At 44.5% G+C, this 20,672-nt stretch overlaps 1 protein-coding gene across 4 annotated transcripts in view; it reads right to left on the reverse strand.

The window, feature by feature from the left end:
* Positions 1-10,922: 10,922 nt before the first annotated feature.
* The window catches only part of SMAD2 (SMAD family member 2), an 83,878-nt gene continuing 74,128 nt past the window's right edge, over positions 10,923-20,672 (reverse strand). For all 4 annotated transcript variants that reach the window (XM_032798446.2, XM_032798444.2, XM_075066842.1 and 1 more), the window contains 3 exons: positions 19,697-19,834; positions 19,401-19,545; positions 10,923-12,857 (listed from right to left, as the gene is read on the reverse strand). In XM_032798446.2, the coding sequence (XP_032654337.1) occupies positions 12,734-12,857; positions 19,401-19,545; positions 19,697-19,834 (407 nt within the window). In that variant the 3' untranslated portion in view covers positions 10,923-12,733. The remainder of the gene's footprint in view (positions 12,858-19,400; positions 19,546-19,696; positions 19,835-20,672) is intronic.

The raw sequence follows: 20,672 nt of genomic DNA on the forward strand, positions 1-20,672 counted from the left end.
CCCTAATATGATTTCCTTTGCATTTGCTGTGATGTAATTATGCTAATTATCCCGCCCGCTTTGATAGCCTCCTATTTTCCAGGAGGTTTACGATCAAACCTGTTCCTTTAATTTACTGCCATTGGAGCTGGTACGTTTTTATGCGCTATTGCCACATGGAAATTTCACTGCAGGCTGTTGCTGTTCGTCAAGGCCATTGAAAGCCTAGACATAACTTTGTCCCAGCTGACAAGAATTTTTAAAATCACCTCTCGACTAGCATTTAGCTGTATTTGACGGCTTCTCCCATCTATAATACTGCACTGATAACGCTTGTACATTTCAAGGCTTCATCGTTCTGCAGTGTAGTAAATTTCCCAGGAAACCTTCGGCATATTTACTTTAGCCTTCCACAGGCAATGAGAAGCAGCACCGCATTAGACTAATTAGATTTACATTTGTTAGTGGCAAAAAAAACTCCTATGGACACTTTGGGCCAGATACTCAGCTGATGTAAATTGGTGCAGCTTCCATGACTTCGGTCAAGTCATGCCAACTTTTCCCCACCACAGGATCTAGCCCTAGAGTGCTGGAATGAACCACTTTAAAGAATACAATCAACAAAATATTGTTTGACATAAAATATCTGTTCCTAGCCAACAGCATCAAACAGTGCATTGTTCAGCCCCTACCACAGTGGCAGAGAGAGAATCTTCCTCTGTCAGTGAGTATTAACTTACTTATGAACACTTCCTTTCATGTTCATAAAATTTCACTGTACATGCTCCATGGAATATGGATTTCATTAGCTTTTGCATTGCAAATTGCACGCTGTTTTTCCCTTTTGTAAAAAAAATGTCTTGATTTCAAATTTTCATGGCCCGGGGCTACCACCATTTTTTCTTCAACTTAAATCTAATTTAAAATAGCAAGAGCAGTTGGCCAGGTCCACAATAAGTAAATGAGGTACAGCCTCTCTTTCTTTTGAGGCTTTTTTGTTGTATGGGATTGTTTCCTGAAAATCCCCGTGTGTTAGGAGAAGGAGGGTGGCCTTTGGTACTTGGGAAAGTTCCTTTAAAAATACAAACCATTTCCTGTTTTTTCCCCCAAGTTATTGTTCAGTGGGATGACTTCCATCTTTTTGCTACATAAGCAAATGGAAAAACAAACATTCTGCTAGTGATCATTATAAGAACTTACAAGCAGTCCAGAGCACCTCCCACAGCACCGTACAGCCCTCGAGTTTTCAGTGTAGCGCGGGAGTCTTTTATAGTCCATGCAGCTTACCGTCTGCGTGCCCTGCAAACAGGGCCTGGCCGTCGAAGGGGAAGTCCTGCATTGACTGCTGAGCTTCATTCGACAGGCCAGAGAGAAGCAGCCAGGGTGCCCGCCGCATGGAGATGGCCAAGGCCATGGTTTGAGCCACGGAATCCGCCAGGTCTGCAGCTGCCTGTTGGATCCTCGAGGATCACCCAGAATTCCTTCCTGGACCCTTCGAGAAGCGATGCCTCGAATTTGGCCATGGTCTGCCACACGTTATAGTCGTAGCCGCTGAGGAGGGCTTGGTGGTTGGCCACTCTCAACTGAAGGCTGGAAGACGAATAAATTTTTTGCCCAAACAGATCCAGTCTCCGAGTCTTTATTTTTGGGCGTAGCCCAGGTTGACCCTGATTAACAGCCTCAAGTACAAGGGAGTTTGGGGCTGGGTGAGTGTCCAGGTACTCGTGACCTTTAGCTGGCACAAAGTATTTGCACTCAGCCCTTTTTGAAATGGGAGGCGGGGGAGTGGGTCACCATAAGGCATCAGTGATTTTCACTAGCCCTTCATGTAGGGGCAAAGCCACCTTAGCAGATGTCATGGAGCAGAGGATGTCAAACAGGGAGTCCGAAGCTCCTCTAGTTCCTCAGCCTGGAGCCCCAGGCTGAGGATAGCTCCTGATGAGCCTTATCACCACCTTACAGAACTAGGTGAGGGGGACCCGTAATGGCTTCATCTGGCGATGAGGAGGAAGAAGCTGGTGCCAAGGGATCTGCCACGACTGGACCACCAGGGGATGACTATTCCCCTGGGTCCTCCTGGGCCTGAAGGGTCCTCCTTCCTGGGCCCTCTACCTCCAGAGGAGGGCGAGATGCTGAGGCCAATGGCCTACTGAGTCCCCCAACATTGACTGGATGGCGTACAAAGGCTTTGTAAACCCCCAAGAGACTTTCAGGGGCACCAGGCTGCCAGCTACTGGCCTTGGGGTCAGGGGGTTGGTTGCGGTGCCAATGATGTAGACAGTACCACTGGTGCCAGGGTTTGTCTCGATGTCAAGGACTCCTACTCCATGCCGGAGCCGGAACCAGGGTGGTGGCTGTCAGGTGACCATGTTCAGGCGACCCGGCAGCCCATCTCTGTGCGGTGCCAGCTGCTACGTCTCGACATAGAACTGTCCAAGAAGAGTTCCTCGTGCAGGACCTCGGAGACTGGTGGCATTTGGTACATGAGCAATCCAGCAATCTACGCCTCATGCTGCTCAACCAGTAATAGGGCCAGTGGTCAGGAGGATCTCCCCGACCGTGGGGATCCACGTCTTGGTGACAGGTGTCGGCAGGGCAGTGACCGGTGGCTTTGCTCAAATGATCGGTCGTGTGATCATTGCCGAGACATTAGAGACATGAAGGGATGATCTCGATGCTCTTGCCAGGGGACATTTGCCTCTGGAGCTGCGAACCCAATCCAGCTGTTGGTGCCCAGGGTCTGGAGACCAAAGAGCTTCACTGAGCCTGCCTCCCTATTTCCAAGGCATGACGGCTCCAGGTGGGCAAGCGCTGGTGGGATGTCCCTCGCGATAGGCGCGATGCCACTGAGGCAGGGATACATGGGGAGGTCCCAAGGTGGGTTTACCCCTGGACCTGGGTACCATCATAGCCAGTGTGGGTGGCACCAGTAATGGCAGGATCTCTATGCTGCCCACAGGGCCTCAGGTGTCCCTTCTGGTTGGCTGAAGCCTTCATCACTGTCTGGTGTGGCAGGCATAGTACGGGATGGGCTGGACCACTTGACATGAGCTGGTGCCCAACACCCTGATGGAGGTGCTGAGCCACCCAGCACGGGCCTTGGCTCTCCTCTGGCCCTCTCCTTTACCTTACGGGAAGTGGGAGATCTTCTCCTTATGGTCCTCTTCGGCTCTTGGCCGGATCTGGGAAGGAAGACTGATGCTGGCTGAGACAGCACCCGCAGGGCACTCCCCACCAACACGGTGGTGCTTGGGGCAGAGTCGGACTGCTGCTCCAGTGTTGGAGTTAGCACTGACTCCATCAGGAGCACCCTGAGACAGATGTGTCTCCTTTTTTGTCCGCGGTTTAAAGGATTTACATAAGCGACACTTGTCACTTATGTGCACTTTGCCCAGACATCTTAAACAACTACTGTGCAGGTTGCTAATTGGCAGAGGCTGCTTACAATGATCACAGAGCTTAAAGTCTGGGGACCGGGGTATGCCCTGTCTTTGGGCCAAGTCCCATCCGGGATGGACTAAATTAGAACTAACAGTAAGGGGACTATTAACTAGGTACAACTCTTTTACAGGAAAACGTTCTTAAGAAACGCTGAATGAAGTGCAATGCTACCTGAAGCGCCAGACACTCCAGCACCGTCACTGGCAGCAAGAAGGAACTGAGGGTGGGGGGAGACAGACAGTGCCATAGCTGGTCCCCTACGGATACTACTGATGGAAAAACTTCCAGCATGGGTGCATGTGGCAAGCATGCACACCTAATATGGAATGGACGAGCAAACACTCGAAAAATTTTTGGTTGCACCCCTCCCTCCACAACTCACAGGCTGGGTGGCCTGCTGAGGTGAGTCAGGGGATGGAAACAGTGCTCACTCCCCGGGGCTCATCCCTCAAAATAGAAATCAAACTACACCTATGTCTGAGGGGACCTCCACACCTGCCCGGTGGCTGGAGCTCCGAGTCTCATCGCCTCCACACCCCCGGACACACACACACACACACACACACCCCCCGCTGGGCCCTGGAGTTTTTATAGCATGTTGGGGAAGGCAGGCTCAGAAAGAAAAAAAGGTTGAGAACCCCTGGTTTAGAGGGGACACTTCTAGAGTTTTCAGACAATACCAAGATGGAAGGGGTTGCAAGTGCTTTGGAGAATAGGATTAAAATTCCAAATGATCTTGACAAATGGGAGAAACAGTCTGAAGGAAATAGGATCAAATTCAATAATGACAAATGCAAAGTGCTCCACTTAGGAAGGAACAATCAGTTGCACACATACAGAATGGGAAATGATTGCCTAGGAAGGAGCACTGCAGAAAGGGAGCTGGGGGTCATAGTGGATCACAAGCTAAATATGGAGTCAGTATCCTTACAACACTCCTGCTAATGCAAGACAATTCTTCCACTCTGTTTCATCCTGATTAGCCCTCAACTGGAATACTCTGTGCCACATTTCGGGAAAGATGTGAACAAATTGGAGAAAGTCCAGAGGAGAACAACAAAAATGATTAAAGGTCTAGAAAACCTGACCTATGAAGGAAGATTGAAAATATTGGGTTTGTTTAGTCTGGAAAAGACGACAGAGGGGACACGATAACAGTATTCAAGTACATATGAGGAGGGAGAAAAAAAAATGTTGTTAACCTTTGAGAACAGGACAAGAAGCAATGGGCTTAAATTGCAGCAAGGGAGGTTTAGGTTGGACATGAGGAAAAACCTCCTAATCGTCAGGGTAGTTAAACACTGGAATAAATTGCCTAGGGAGGTTGTGGAATCTCCATCATTGGAGGTTTTTAAGAACAAATCTCTGTAAGGAATAGTCTATGGTTTAAAACAAACACCTGTAAGGAATGGTCTAGTTATTACATAGTCCTACCTTGCTGTGGGCCAGGGGCTGTTAGATTTTGTGGCGCCCTTGTATAGTCTTTTTCCTAGTTTAAAACAAAATGATCACAATTAACGCTATACTAAACTTGCCTTTTAATTAAAGCCATTCTGTGGTTACATTTCAGTTTTAAAACATGTAGAATATATCATGTTAATTCAAAATAGCCTACTTTTACCTTAGAACAGCTGTTATATTTAGTTTCTTTCTGGGAGGGAATTTGGGTGCAGGAGGCGGCTCCAGGCTGGGAAAGGGGGTTTGGGGGCAGGAGGGCTTGCGGGGTCTGGGAGGGAGTTTGGTACAGCATGTCTTAGTATGCTGCCCACACCTGCAAGTGCCATCCAGCCAACAGGAGCTGTGAGAACAGTGCTGGGGATGCGGGTAGCATGTGGAGCCACCTCCCCCCCGCCCACCCCGGGCTGTAGAAACCTGCCAGCAGCCAGCCGCTTTCGGGAGCAGTGTGGGACCCTGAACTGCAGTTCCTAAAGCCACTGCAGTGCAGGGGACAGGAATATATGACCTCTTGAGGTCCCTCTTCTACAATTCTATGATAACCCCATGTTAAGAGAAATACTTATAAACAAATAAGAAGAGTAATTTGGGCAAGTGTTGGAATTCTTCCAAGAACTGGGCTGATTGTTTTGAGCACTCTCTGGTGAGGCAAAGCAGCAGCAAAATCCTGTTCTTCAGAACCAGTGGTTGTGGAAGACTGTGACCAGACCTCTCTTCACATTGGTCCTGGGATGGATGCTTTGTGAAAAGCCTCTGCTTAGGATGGATACCACAGATTCTTTCCATTCCAAAGTTATGCTCCCATCACAAGTTACAATTGCATTGGTTCTATATTCTTTAATTAGTGCAAATTGTTTTTAAGATGACTATACTTACCTATTTCTGTATCGGGAGCTTTGGCTTTCACTCTCAGTTCTCACTGGGCATACCAGTGAGAAAAATGTAGATTTGTTTTCAATTCGCTTCAGTTTGTGTTAATATTGTTCTCGTTTTAGGAGCTACATTCCAGTTGTTACAGTGCTGAAGAGATGAATTTTGTTAATTCTGTAACTAGTACATGCCAGTTTAAAAGGTGCCTGGCTACTGGAAAAGATGCTTGGATACCTCTGCAATGAGCATAGCACAGAGATAGTAAATGCACAGATGTGCTGCAGGAAACTCTCTCAAACATTCAGGTTCTTCCAGCAATTATACCACCTTCTCTCCCCTTTCTTTCAACCCCGTCACTCCACTCTCACTGTTTTGTTAGTCCTTTCCGGTCCCTAATGCCAGCTCACCTCCCACCCTTCGCTTCCTATACTCCATAGTGCCTCGGAGTCTAAAGATATTCTTACCTCATTAGGAAGGTGTTCTCTCCCCCACCAGTTCTGCCATGTGTCTGGCTAATTACTAGCTGTGTTTTCCTCCCATTGGACACTCCTGAAGCTGGGATAGGAGAAGGAGAAATTTACAAGGTAAGAAATTTACAATTCTGCTAGCAGCATCTCCTACAATTCTGATAAAAATGGGCTATTCCCCCCAGTCTGTAGTTTTCAGAGCATTGACCTTCCAGGGCAAACCCAGATGTGGCTTCTGGCTAATCAGGATCCCATGGTCTTGGCTGGAAATCTCATTGCATCCATTGTGCCATCTGCCCCAAAGGCTGTTGCTAGGTAAATTTTCTTAAGTGAAGATCAGAAATCTGGAAGATCTTTATCCTTCATGGCCTTATGGTCATCAGGCCAGGACATTGTGACGCTTGTGCAGCTGCTAGGGGCAAGGCTGGATGAAAAAGCCTCCAAGTCCCTTCTGAGGGTGGCTTCCCTTCAGTTGCATCTTTGGGAAAGATGTCCCTGGAGCATCAGTATTTGGTATAACTGGGATGGCATTTTTTCGTCTCTCACAACTTGTAATATCTAAGTGCATGTCTGCTTATGCATTTACTGGTGTCAGATTTTTCCCATTTCTGAATCTGATCACATTCTCGAAGGATGGGTGCAGTAGAATTATGTCTCAGGCAAGAATTTAGAAGGCTGATATTTGCTTTTAGGCTTGTCCTTGTGTGCCTGTTCAGGTTGGATCTGGATTGTGGATGCAACCCTTTTGCACACAATTTCAAACATTTCAATGAGGGAGGAGGGGGGAAGAACCTTTGCTGCATTCCCACCCATCCACGTTCTGCTCAGAGCCAGAATCGGAGAGCTCTCCTTCCTTAGTGGAGGGAGGAGAGGGTTGAGCCCAAGGATGAACACCTTGGGGGAGGGGGAAGATTGACTTTTTTTTTTTTTTTTTAAGCCTTTTTGACCTACTTAGTGGGCACTGCCACCCAGCTGTGGCCAGGATGTGGTCTCTTGCAAGTTTGTTTTAGGCAGCACCTTCAGCATTCTGGATGAGTCTCCCTCAACGTCCTTCCCTTCAGAGTCCCACTCCCCCTGCCCTAGAGGATAGGGTCTCATTACTAGAGTTGGTTTGATTTGGGAAGAAGGGGAACTGAATATGAATCCTGCTTCTCCCCAGGGAATTTAGTACTTATGGGAGGGGGACGTGGTGCCGTTTAAGGGTTGAGTCTTTCTGGTCCTGTACTGTCCTAGGACTTATCCCCTAGCCTGGCTACCTGAAGTCCTCCTCATCTATGGCCTGATCCATATGCTTTCCAGCTCCTGCTCAGGCTTTTCTATGTTGAAGTAGTGACTTCTTGGGGGCCATGGGAGACCCAACTGGCCTGTCTGACTCGGTGCCCCATGCTCTAGCAGTGCCAGGACCTGTTGCCTGAGAATAGGGAGGGCACACATTGCCCTCCCAGCTCTGTTTTGTGGCTCCAACATAAAGAGCAAAGTGAACTGCTACTTAGGAGGCAGTTCTGGCAGCAAGCTAGAGGGAAGGGGCATGGCTAGCACAGGCTGTACTACAGGTTCGAACTGCCTGCAGAAACTGCAGACAGGAGCAGAATAGCCTACATGTATCAGAATCGTGGGAGACATCATGCTGCCAAAATACAATCCAGAATGGAGCTAATTGTTCCGAAAACCCCACTCAAGAAGAAGAACAAGCCTTTTTCTTGCCACTCCAGAATTGCTTCTTGACCACTACTTGACTATCAAGAAGCAGGAATTAATCTAGCAAAGCCAATGCTACACTGCTGCTTGACAGCTATCCACCACAGGTGCCACCTATGGAAGTCCGAGGCAGGTTCTAAGCAAACTCCAAGAGTTTCTCCTCTTCCTGACATTGCAAAGTTCTGTCTCCTCTGGGCAGAGCAGCTGCCAGCTAAGATTTTCATATAGCTACTTCCATTGCTGCTGGCCATGCCCTTCTTTTATGGTTTTAGGCAAACGTAACAGCTGTGGGCAGTTACCATTTCACTATCACACCTCACAAGGGTCGCATACTGAAAGGAGAAGGAACAAGACTGATCCTTGTGAGACTCCAGTCTTTTTAAGAGCAGCCATCCCTCACCACTCTGGCTCCAACTGCTCCTTTCAAAGAAATGCTAATCTGGTTCTTTGCCATCCACTTCCACGAAGACTTCTATGTAGGTCAGCAGCATCCTGTGATTGACTAGGAAGAGCACTGAGGTTTGACCAAAAGGTTATCATCCGCCTTTCTTATTGCAATTGCCTATGCTGTGCGCAGTCACTTGTGCTGCATCAAGAATTCTGAATGCGGCCCATCAGGCCACATCAAAACCTGTTGTCAGTTTTGGAACCCCGGTTCCATTCTTCATAAGTCTGGTGATCTTTCCAGTAATTTCTACAATGAGCTAGGTGCTTTCCAAACAGAAGGCACAATCCCTACCTTGTGGAGATCACAATCTGAAGACAGATAAGATATCAAGTAGGAAGTACAATATGAGCACTGGTTATATGAACATTTTAAAATATGAATAGTGTGCATATTCTAAATTACACATGCTCAGATTTAGGAGATATACACTTCACTAATGCATTTCATAGCTACAAATAGGCTATCAAATTGGAAAACAGTCAAAATAAATTCTTCACGTATATCTTTCTAGAAGTGCTTTTTAACATGGCATGCATATTATTATCTGTTAAATGGAGATTTCTTCCAATGAAACAGTGCTTTATTAAAATGCACATAATGAGATAAAATCTTGAATATTCACATATCCAGAATTCGGTTATATTCAAGCAGTGATGCCTTTACTGGAACAAATTTTGTACTTCAAATAAAAAATAAACATTTGGTTTGGGTGGAGTAAAGTGAAAACTGATTTCACCATACTTTAACTCAAAACTCAGCTGCAGTAAAACCTCAGTATACATTGTGAAAAAAAGCTGACACCACAACTAAGTTTGAAAGATCAAAGGTTAAAACATGCCACACTGAACCCAGACTTTAGAACTATTATGTGAGAGTCAGCTCAATCCCAGAAAATATCAGGCTCTCTCAACATGGAGTGGTTGGATACTTGAAAATGAGAGGCTTAGTGAGGTATATTACGTATATATAATGTCGATTCTGTTATATGAATTAACCTAAGATTACTCTTTTCTTCTTACACATGAAAAGATGCTCAGCTTCTACTGTCATGGGTGATATTATAAACACCTGTGTTTAGAAGTTAAGGCACAATGACTACGCAACATCCACAGGCAGTGCCCTTGGGGGAGTCAGAAGTTGACACATTTTTAATCCAGTGCTTTAACTGCAAGACACCATTAAAAATTTCCATCATGCTTCAAATTATTTGCATTACAGTGGCACTTAGGGTATATGGCAATGTAACCCACAGCACACAGCCTCCCAGCCTGGATCAACAGACTTGGTCTTGCAGGGCTTGCACTGGTGTCTTGAAAATACCAGTGTAGACAGTGCTTTGAAGCTGCAGCTTGGGATGCTACTCAGGCTTTGAAGCTCAATCTGCAACCTGAGCTGCAACTTCAAAGCACTGTCTGTCTATACAGGTATTTTTAGAGCACAAGTGCAAGCCCAAGTCAGTCAACTCATGCTGAGAGACTTGCTTGCCATGGGCTGTGTAGACGTATCCCTAGAAGTTCCAATAAGAACTAGGGACTTCATTTGAGCAAGGCACCACAGAAAGCTATAGCAAGAGAATCCCTGCTGAAAAGAGTTTACAATATAAAAATAGACAATATATACAAAGGGAGGGTAACAGAGGCACAGATATAAAGCTGTGTTGCTAGTGCTTACAAATTAAATTGTGACTCAGGATATTTCATGTTCTTCTTGAAGTTACTGGAATCATGTATGTATGTGGAAGTCTAAGCTTTCATTTAAGCTCCACAGGTCCACTGATAAGTATTTGTAGGTTCCTTGTACACTGGATAGGAGGATGTGCCAAAAAAAAAAAAAAATAAATAAACGACACTAATCAGGGTTACTGTAGCTTTCAAAATGAAGCTGGAAGGAACAAAACCATAAATGCACAGCGTATGACCTTAGCATCAGGTCACATAGCTTATCCAAGTTTCAGACTGTTCATAAGTACAGTTTACGTGATGGCAAAAACATTCTGTCTTTCACCCAGAGAGTCACTCTTCTCTAGCTACTTCTCTGGGAAAAAAAAAAAAAAAAGATAACCTCTGACCTAGTACTTATGATCCAATTTGTATTTGCCACAAAAAGTGACTTTCACTTTTATTTACAGTTTGGAAAGTTTTCATCGTTAAATGTAGACTAAAGAAATCTGGAAGTTCGAAGCAGATGATACAAAACATGATTAAGTATGACAGTTGGTCCAATAAAAGATATTACTTCAGATTTACCTTAAGCTCCATCTAATATGTATCTAACTAATCTCACATAGTGCGAATTCTCCTGCCATTAATTCTGGTGTCCTTGAATTTAGTTCTCCCCCTCAACACAATACAGAAGATAGTAATTTTGCTTTTGAACTCATTTTGAATGCTGCATTACTTTATTTTCTCCCAGTGGGGAAGGCAGAAAACTCTAAAATGAATTAAAGGAAACTTGGGCTAGCGTGGATGTTGAGACTGAAATGACTTCTCTTCCATAAGATAATTCACTAAGTAGAGTGGTTGTGGGATATGGCCGCTGTCAAACATTAATAAAAACCACTATCATGAGAATTAGAACTTTTATTAGTGTATTCACATATTAGGCAAATGCAACACGCATGAAGCTTATTTCTTAGGTTCACAAGTTCTACCAATACATCAGTCTACTGGTAAAACTACCACAAACTGGTAAATGCATTTCCAATTTTTAAAAATTGCCTGGCCCACTTTTTCAAGGCTTAATTTTTGGTATTGCTTATATGCCCTATTTATTATGGCATAAAAATATCCATCACTATCTTCAATTCAGTCAACTGATTAAAAGCTGTAACACTGGCCACATTTTGTTCTCAAAGCTAAGTAATCACTAGCTGTACTTACAAAGTACAGTACTAGTGTAATGAATGAAAGAATGGGGGAGGGGAAAACCAGACAAAGGCAATCCTGCTACTGCCACAACAACAAAAGAATGAGACAGCTAGATCACAAGATTGTTAGTAAGATGTATATTTTTCAAGTCAGAATAACCCTTCTATACAGTTTCCCAACCCTTCCCCAACCCAGACTTATTTGTAGAATATAATTCAGAATATTTTTAGTATGGTGCAGATGTAGTGTCCAAGGGTTCACAATAACATGCACTGTATTGAAGAACCTAAAAATCCTCCTTTGCTGGTCATACCTCAGCAACCACTACCCTAGAGGTTTTGCAGAAGCACCTACTTTTACAAGGCTCATTATTTCATAATGAATGCATATGATCTGGTATGTAACTAAGCCATACAAAGCCACTCAGATCAAGGAGTTTACATTCCATCACTAAATATGTTAAAAAGCTGCATCTATTTAAAACCTACATGGAAGAGTCTAGTTTATCCCTGGGGGAAGCTGTTTAAAGGTATTTGGGTTCAAAAAGTAAACTCAAGATTTAAGTGACATCTATTTAAAATATAGGTGTAAGGGGTAAGCCAATAGCTTGTAGGTTTACATAAGTCTCTTTCATGAAATGAAAATTTATAGTAGCATTGAATAAAGTATTTGCTCTTAACGATTTGAAGTACAAAAAAAGTCACAAATGCCTCAGTGCCGGCAGCATCAATGCATCTATTGCCGGCAACAGATGCATTACTTTAGATGGGGAGGGGAAGAAGTAGGCTCCTAGTGTGATGGGTAGACTCAAAATTTACAATATAAATTCATTTGGGGCCCCATTAACTATATAAAGTGTTTTAAGATTCAGAGATGAAACTCAGGCATTTCTTTCCCTTCCAAAGGAGGGATTTTCAAGAAGGCAGCAAAAAGTTAAGCTTTTTCTACAAGGAAAGTGGGCTTCCCCCCACCCCACCCTTTTTTTTTGTTTGTTTAAAAGAACTTTAAAACCTGCATATATAAAAAATATAAAAAGAATATAGGATTAGAGAGAACTTGGAATTTTATCAGAAGTTTGCCCAAAATTAAAAGGAGCACACATCTGTTTATGGGTACTAAAAATGTAGAACAGCACAATACTGTGATATTGAAGATCATGATACATTACCTGTACATATATGCAACTATTCATGTTATTGATAAACCTTTAGGACACTCAATTATACACCCAATGAAAACACCATTAAGAGTCTTTAGGACTGTCCCTTCCTCCTTCAGAAGGTGTTTCTATACACTAAATTTTCATCTAGTATCAGAGTACAGGAAACAGAATCCACAAGGTGCTTTAATTGATGAGACCTCAAGTGCTGTTTTTTTTTTTTTTTTTTTAAAAATTTTTGAATAGTAAACAGTTCATGGGAACCACACACAAATACTAAGACGAGCTGTTATATTAAGTCTGTTGACTGGACTTGATATTTAGCCCACTGGTAACAGAGGAAGGTGTTTTACGACATGCTGGAGCAGCGTACTGAAGGAGAGCCCATCTGAGTCAATACTTTGTCCAACCATTGCAGAGGTCCATTCAGATGCAGTTCAATCCAGCAAGGAGTGCTTGTTACTGTTTGCCGTCTGGAGAAGAAAGAGGAAAAGAAGTTACCCAGAGACTTTGGAAGCCTGTACGGGTGTGTTTCAAACAAAAAACAAAAAAAGTGAGAGAGAAGACTAAAGCACTACAAAAATGAAACTTCTTGGAGACCAATTCTTCACAAATATGTACAAGCTAAAGCTGTACCTTAGGCGTTCAATATAAATCTCCACATACACCAAGATTACATTGGCTTTGTGGCTTTTGTTCCAACTGTCACATTAAAAGATAAGCTTTACTTGTATATAGATTTTTAAAACCAGACTGTCCACCCTACAAACTCAACCTGATACCCATATTTGAGTCAAGCTGATATTTAAACTTTTCAAACTCACTAATATTAAAAAGTCCTGAAGGTGACACTAAGCACACAGGAAAAAGCTTAAGTAACCCCCCTTGCCTTCAAAGGGTTTGCACAGGTAGTTGACTGGAACTTGACAAACTATTTTATTATTTATGCACAAGGATTAGAACAGAGACAATACAGCTAAGTAGTAGAAATACTGTAACCAAAAGAAAGTATCAGATCTGCTGATTATAAAAGTTGCTGCAGAGAAAATTTTAAGGAAGCTGTGCTAGATTTTGTCAGAAACAAGTGCATCATAACTGAGCGTGTGGTTACACAGGTTAAGTGTTATCTTGCAGAAACACCAAACATCTCTGCTGATTTCCTGTAACTTCTCTGTAGTGTATTTTAATTTCCTCAAACAACTTCAAAATTTTATACTTCTGTAACAGACTAGGGTAATGTGCATTTTTCCACGTCAAGCTTTTTATTTATGGCACTCTGTTGCTGAGGCTTCATAAGATTATTACTTTAAAAATTTAAACTCCCAACGCTCCTATTTTAGAGACCTGCTATTCCAGCGGTCCCCAACCTTTTCGTCGGGTGGGTGCCAAATTTCTGCGGTGTTTTGGTGGCGGTGCCTCTCGATGACATCACTTGTCGGTGGCGTCATCGAGAGGCGTCGCCGCTGAAACATCGCAGAAGTTCTGCGGCATTTTGGCAGATGTTCCACTGCCAGCCAGGACTGCGCCCGCGGGCACCACATTGGGACCCTGTGCTATTCAAAAGAGGTTCTCTCAAGTAATTTCTTAAGAGAAAAAGGGTATCCAAGTACAGGATGTATTATACCTGAGCAGTTATTTCACTTCACAGGTCTGTAGGAGATCAGGCTTTGAGTGGGTGGGGGCCAGACTCAGTGAAATCCATGGGAGTTTTCCTGACCTAGGACTGCAGGATTAGGTCCACTGTTGTTAAGTAGTTTTATAGATTTTTTTGTCCTGGTATTTATAGCTATCTTACACTCAGAATGAAGAGTCATAATGCAACAGAGGCAGCAGCTAAGCAAGCAATCCTGATGACTTCTACTTTTGTCGCCAGGACCACCACTACGAGTTTACATGTTTTTTCCAACTTTATTTGTATAAATAAGAGGAAGTGTAAAAGCAGAAAAAAGTTATTAGACCAGCATCCCAACAGACCAAGGTGATATTTATTGTGATTTTACATTCTGTAGAAGAAATGAGGCAATGTCCACCCTCTATCAAAGTGCATTCTGGACTACTTTGCCATCTTGATTCTATATACCAGGGGTCGGCAACCTATGGCACGCTGCTGCCTGACGGAGTCCTGGCAAGCAGCAGCGTGCCATTAAAAATCCTGCCCTGCTCAGCCCAGCGCAGCCTGGCCTGCTCTCCTCTGCCCTCCGGGAGGGGCAGAAGCTTGGTCCTGCCAGCCCCCCTGCCTCTTCCCGTAGCATGCTGGATTCCTGCCCCTCCTTCGCCTCCCAGTCCCTCCCTCCCTGCTGCTGACAGCCCTTGAGAGGGGTGGGGGCGAGAAGGAGCAGAGTCAGCGTGCTCGCTGCTCCTGGCAGAGGCAGAGAAGAAGCAGAGACAGGGCCTTGGGGAAGGGGGTGTGTGGAATAGGGGCATATCCCCTCCAGCCCCCTGCCAACCAGCCCCCCCAGACACACCCCAGCTTTCTCCCCTGAGCCCCAACCCCACCCCCTCACACACACACCCAGCCCTCTGCCCGGAGACCCGCAGAACCCACCGAGGCCCCTGCCCTGAGCCCTGTGCCCCCTCGCATATACACCAAGCCCTCTGCTTGACTCCTTCACCTGCCCCACGACCCCAGCCCTGACTCTGGCACCCCCACACATCCCCAGCCCCTCCTACCCCATGCACCCCCCACATCCCCACTCCCACCTGAGCACCAAATGGGAGCTCTAGCACCCCCCCAACATTCCCACCTGCACCCCTCACACCAAATGGGAGCTGCCCAGCTAAGTGCCCCACACCCAAACCTCCTGCCCCAACCCTGAGCCCCTTCCCTTCTTCTAGCTCCTGGTCAGAGTCTTCACCCTCAGCCCTGTGCTCAGTGCACTCCCACCCTCAGCTCAGTGCAGAGAAGGGAAGAGAATGGGCCAGAACCAGGGAGAAGGTAAGTACCCCCACTGTACGTGGGCAGGGCCAGGACCCCAGACCGGCAGCGGGCTGAGCAGGTCCAGCAGCCGGGATCCTGGCTGGCAGGAGCCAGCAGATGGAATCCCTTAGCAGCAGTGGGCTGAGCCGCTCAGCCCACTGCTGGCCCAGGGTCCCGGCTGCCGGCCCTGCACAGCCCGCTGCCGGTCTGGGGTACCAGCTGCCAGACCCTTGCCAGCCAAGGTCCCGGCCGCAGGCCCCGCCCAGCCCACTGCCGGCCTAGGTGAACAGAACCCCAGACCAGCCACGGGCTGAGCAGGCCGGCGGCATAAGATCAACATTTAATTTTAAATGAAGCTTCTTAAACATTTTGAAAACCTTGTTTATTTTACAATACAACACTAGTTTAGTTATATAATATATAGACTTACAGAGAGAGACCGTTTAAAAAATATTAAAATGTATTACCAGCACGCAAAACCTTAAATTAAAGTGACTAAATGAAGACTCGGCACACCACTTCTGAAAGGTTGCCGACTCCTGCTATATATTTATGCCAGAACAAAAATGTTCCTGGCATAAACATCTCTTCTCTCATCTCAAGGAAATACAATCCATTTAGTCCTCTTCAAAACAGAACAGAAGAAGTTCCAGGTAGCCCATTACTATATCTCCTCAACTGGACTATATCTTTCTTCAGATAAAAAGTACTAAAATTGGACAGCAAGTTCATGTGTTCTAACCTGGGCCCTATAATTTTGCTTCTTTGGATTCATGCAACACATACAAATCATCATGTCAAGCAAAGAACGTAAACATTTTGTCTACCAAAATGGCCAGTCCTACTACCAGATGGAAATGCATTAATGCAAGCTTTTTTTCTTAGGTTAGGCACTGATTCATCCTTGCTTCCCTTGACCTTCCCAGGGATGTAATTTTGGAAGTTTCACAAGGCTGATAAATTCTACTTAATTTAATCATCTTACATTTAGGCACCTCAGACTACTTACCTGAATCAAGATTATCCTGTATAGCTGTAAATATCCTCCTGCCTTAACTACATCATTTAAAGTATGAAACTGGTAGATGACACTAAGTATTACAGATAACGAAGAGAATTCTCCAAGATCACTCATTTACATACAATTCTGTTTTTACTTTTACCTATAAATAGTCCTAAGTCACCTTTGTTCACTCACCTAGCCTAGCTTTGTAACTTACCTAGCCCATAAAAAACTGGCAATGGCTTAAATTTGCTACTAGACAAGCTAGATTAGCCAGTTCTCTTGCCTAGCAGTGTTTATTATCCATAAGCCACCAAGAATTTAATATTCTCTGTCAAAACATACAGATGCAGACAAACTAGATTAGCATCCTTTCCTTTTCAGTAAGGAATAGTTACTTAGCCACTCTACCAATAGCTCCACTGGATCTTCCAGACCTAATGTTTATTAGCCATTTAAAATTCAACACACGCGCGCACACACAAAATACCCTTACCACTGCAACCTTCGGCACGCCCTTCTCTCTTTATGAAGCTCTGTGTGCTTCAAGTTTTGGCTCTCTGTAGTTTGAGCACTAAAATCAGTATAGCTAAATGAGATTAAAAATAATGTTGTATTTAATTTTGCTTTAATGTACACACAATCCCTTTGAGTCAACTCCCAGCTCTAAACTTGGGCCAGTTTTCCCTCTAGTTTACCTCTTGCTAACAGAAGCACTTCCAGTTTATTCCATGACTCAAATTTCTCATTTTATCTCAGATCCCAATCTGAAACTTGGGATGGATCATTTTAAAACCCAAAACGGTGACAAAGCATCAGTAGAACCTAGGCAGCATTAAATATCACCTTCAAAGCCTGAAAATTCCATTTTACAGTAATTACATATTGTAGAGATGTTTCATATCTCAATTCCCTATTCTTTCTGTGGAAAACTTCAGACGTTTGAGGGGTTTTTGTTTTTTTTAAAAAGTGATCACACCCCTCTCCCCCCAGGGGCAAAGTAATCCAAATTTTTCTGTAGAGCTTCTCAGCTCATAGGTCAGATGCTGTTCCTCCTGAATTCCCATATTGTACTTTATAAAGAACCCTTTCCTCTATAGATTTAATTTCCCCGAATAGAGAACATAACTGGAATAAATTCAACAATCAATTAAAAAAATTTTCCATTCCTAAAACTGTTCTTAGCAGTTTTACTACACAAACACGTACAATGTTATATTCCTGCATAGTTACGTTTTCCACAATGAGTTCCAAACTCTTTCCCATCTCCCAAACGTGCGTGCTCTAGCTGTTTTATTCTTTATAATACACTTACTGAAAGAGTCATTCCAAATTTATTCCTTGGTTACCATCATTTGAAAACAAACATCACATCTTAAGCAGCTCATTACAGTCCATATGGAGCAGCACTGAGACACAATGGCTTTACGTAGATCTTACAAAAAGGCAAGTAATCACAGCACAAACTTCAAAGTCACTAGATGGTGGAGAGAGGTTCCACCACAGTAAGCAAGATCAGATGTAAGAAGTTAACTCTAATTTCTAGAGCACCACACTTATCAGAAAAACTAGTTTACTGCAATGTGAGACAAATTAACATTGATCCATAAGGGTTTGAGAACACTCTCACTCCCATAGAAAAGACAGTGACCTTTTCTGTAACTGGTTTTCTTGGAGATGTGTTGCTCATGTTTATTCTACAATAGGTGTGCGTCCTTGCCACATTCACCGGTTCCAGAAGTTTTCCCCCCTAGCAATACCTGTAGGGGAGCGCCCTAGCAACCCCTGGAGTGGCACCTCTATGGTACGGTATGAGGGGCGCTGCGAGCGCCCCTCAGCCTCAGTTCCTTCTTGCCAGACAACTCCGACAGAGGGGGAGGAGAGCGGGATGTGGAATAGACATGAGCAACGCATCTCGAAGATCACCAGTCATGGAAAAGGTTTCTTTTCTTCTTCGAGTGATTGCTCATGTGTATTCCACATTAGGTGATTCCAAGCTATATCTGTTGGAGGTGGGAAGGAGTCCACAAACTCTCGGGACAGAGAACGGCCCTACCAAACCCGGCATCCTCCCCAGACTGAGAGACAAACGCATAATGAGAGGTGAATGTGTGAACGGAAGACCACGTGACAGCCCTACAAATGTCCTGAAAGGGGACATGGGCCAAAAAGGCAGCCGACGAGACCTTCACAATTGGTGGCAGAGGGATTCCCACAAGTTGGAGAGCCGCTGAGTGGTGATCGGCCAAGGCGATGGACAGTTGTGAGGACTGCCCAACATGGGTCTAGCCTCTGTCTCGGGTTTACTCCAGTGCTGCAGTGAAGGAGGCCTCTTCCTAGCCTTCTTGGCGTGCCCCGTGGATGGGGAACGGTGCCAACTAGTCGATGGTGCCGAAGCGTCGCCATACACTGACGCCGTGGTGCCCGGGCCAACTCAGTGCAGCATGCCGGAGCTGACTCCATCAGAATAGCCTGGAGCCTGAAGTCCCTTTCTCTCTTAGTCCAAGGCTTAAACGACTTGCAAATCTCAGTGATCGCTGAGATGGGTTTCCCCAAACAGTGTAAATAGTCTGCATGCGGATCACTCACCGGCATAGATTGTCTACAGGTGTTGCACGACTTAAAACCTAGGGCACAGGGCAGACCCCAGCCCGAGCGCACACATGCACTCACTCACTACAGGTACTCTACACTGAGCAAACAAGCAGTTTTTGGGATGAGCTACAGCAAAGCTGGAGCAGAGCAGTTCTGAAGCACTTTCACTGACAGCAAGAAGGAACCGAGGGTGGGGGGAGCACACAGCGCCCCTTATACTGCACCATGGAAGCGCCACTCCAGGGGTCGCTATGGCGCTCCCCTATGGGTACTGGTAGGGGAAAAACTTCTGGCACCAGTGCACATGGCGAGCATGCACACCTATTGTGGAATACACTTGAAGAAACATAACTGTATTCTCTTGTTTTATTTGCTGACAGTGATTCCTAATGGTGGTGGCAGTCTAATCATCTGCCTTTCAAGCTGGGGCATTAGTGAGACAGGAGAAAGGGGAGAAAATTGATTAGAGTAAATTTAAAAATAAAAATGAATGTTTCATACCTGTATTCAGCCCCCCATCCTTTAACAAAACTCATTCTTATGGTACACATTCTAGTTAGCTGATACACTGCTTCAAAACCCTGATTCACAGATTGAGCCAGAAGAGCAGCAAATTCCTGGTTATTAAAGATCTTCAGGTTGCATCCTATGAAGAGAAAAAAAAAAAGTTTAGAAAACTACAGCCCATGCATACTTGCAGGCTTTCCTAAAAGGGCAACGTCAAGAGCCAACTCCTAGAAGTTAACAGGAAGACAGTGCATTTACTCTATTAGTATATCTTGGACTTATGCTCTTACCTGGTGGAATTTTGCACACCGTTGCAGGATGCCAGCCATATCTTTGATTACAATTGGGGCTCTGAACAAAGATTGCGCTATCACTTAGGCATTCAGCAAAAACTTCTCCACCAATGTAATACAGACGCACTCCCCTTCCTGAAACAAGATTAGTAGCAGCTTCACTTATGATATGAACTGAACTGGTTGACACATTAGAAGACTTCTTTATTTCACTGAGGGCCAACTCCCCTCCCGCTCCCCTCAGAACTGCAAGGTGAATCAGTTAAGCTGGCAATATGGCCATATTGCCAGCTGACACCTGTAGTGAGAGCAGGATGTGGTAAGAAGAATTCCTCCTCCCACAACCCTAGAATGCATTGTTCTTGAACGAGGAGAAAGTCTGTTCTTGACAAGAAATTCTTCCTTCCTTTTATTTAGTACCTTGAGACAAAGCAAAGCAACCAGAATCAAAGTTTGAAGGCAATGTTGATTCCTCACATACTCTCTCTTGAAGCAATATTTGCAATTAAAACAAGTAGATTAGCTTTCTTATTAAATCTTGTTCATTTTAGTATAAATACTAGTGTGGTAGGTGAAGCAGCATGTGCCACAATACTCTGAAGAAGAACAAGGCTTATGGATAGTCTGCTACTTCCTCTCACCTCCAAGGCCTTTCTTACACTTAACAGACTCCTACCCCACCCCTACCCCAGTTTGTCACAGGCACCACAGGACTTCATTTGGCTCTTACAAAAAGGCAGCTACTTCCTGCTCCTCCTTAATATGAACTAGCTCTCCTGTCTAGAAAAATACCTGATCCGAATTGGCTACTTTCATATAAACAACATACAACGTATTTCTAACGGCAAGCTATTGCTAATGTAATAGCTCATTCAGCAAGGAGAGGCACTATGAAAAGTAATTTTTATTTTTTTAATTCCATTTCTTTAAAAAAGATTTGCTTATTGTTCTAGGGGTTCCCAAATTGGATTTT

The sequence above is a fragment of the Chelonoidis abingdonii genome, chromosome 6, assembly GCF_003597395.2.
Source record: "Chelonoidis abingdonii isolate Lonesome George chromosome 6, CheloAbing_2.0, whole genome shotgun sequence".
Lineage (NCBI taxonomy): Eukaryota > Metazoa > Chordata > Testudines > Testudinidae > Chelonoidis > Chelonoidis abingdonii.